Here is an 827-nt window from a genome sequence, read left to right as displayed (position 1 = left end):
CAACAAACTTTTACAATAATAAAGAAATAATAAAAACTGCGTTAACGCGCGATTAAAAAAATTGTTGGCGTTAATTAATTAGTTAACGCGATAATAACGCATTAACTTGCCCAGCCCTAATATATATAATAATTTTATTACAACTCCAACCAAAAAAAAAAAAAATCGCGTGTGTGTTTCAGAGACAGATATCTCACAACGCTTTGACGCTGGCTCTCCACACCTGCCCTGGGACCATCCATTCTATGACATCGCCAGGCACCAGATCATTGAAGTGGCAGGTCAGTCCTCCAATCTTAAACCTTTTTGTTTCCCCTCTTCACATCAATCCCCACTGTGACATTAATAGTAGACCAATACTTCTTCAGATTAAAATGTGCAGGTTAATATGCAGAATTTGGACTTCTGTTTTTTTAATGGTAGGAACAGTTTGATACATTGAAAGTAGAAAGGTGATGTTGAGGTTTCTTCATAAACAGGAGTTTTTCCTTGCCACCGCACTAAATGCTTGCTCTTCGGGGAATTACTGGAATTGTTGGGTCTTTGTAAATTATAAATTGTGGTCTTGGCCTACTCTATCTGTAAAGTGTTTTTAGATATCTCTTCTTAGGGCCCAAGCGCCGACAGTAGCCAAGGCCCTATTGAAACTAAAGGAATTATTAGGGCCCGAGCACTGACATCAGCGAAGGCAGAAAGTCCGCCATTTTGAATTGAAAGTTTGAAATTAGTGTGATTTTGGCCATATTTCACAAGTCGTAATTTAACGAACTCCTCCTAGAGATTTCATTTGATTAACTTCAAATTTGGTCTGTGCCATCTTAAGACCT

General features: G+C 38.2%; 1 protein-coding gene across 2 annotated transcripts in view; it reads left to right on the top strand.

Annotated features, from left to right (window-relative positions):
• Positions 1-827, top strand: part of arhgap1 (Rho GTPase activating protein 1) — a 34096-nt gene that overhangs the window by 12132 nt on the left and 21137 nt on the right. The window contains exon 3 of one of the 2 annotated variants that reach the window (XM_032505937.1): positions 189-281. In XM_032505937.1, coding sequence (XP_032361828.1) covers positions 189-281 — 93 coding nt within the window. Of the gene's footprint in view, positions 1-182; positions 282-827 lie in introns of both variants that reach the window. The other variant, XM_032505935.1, reaches the window with a different exon arrangement.

This window comes from Etheostoma spectabile, chromosome 24 (assembly GCF_008692095.1).
Source record: "Etheostoma spectabile isolate EspeVRDwgs_2016 chromosome 24, UIUC_Espe_1.0, whole genome shotgun sequence".
NCBI classification, from domain to species: domain Eukaryota; kingdom Metazoa; phylum Chordata; class Actinopteri; order Perciformes; family Percidae; genus Etheostoma; species Etheostoma spectabile.
Note: the sequence above shows the minus strand (reverse complement) of the source record. Positions and strands in the feature narration are given on the sequence as shown.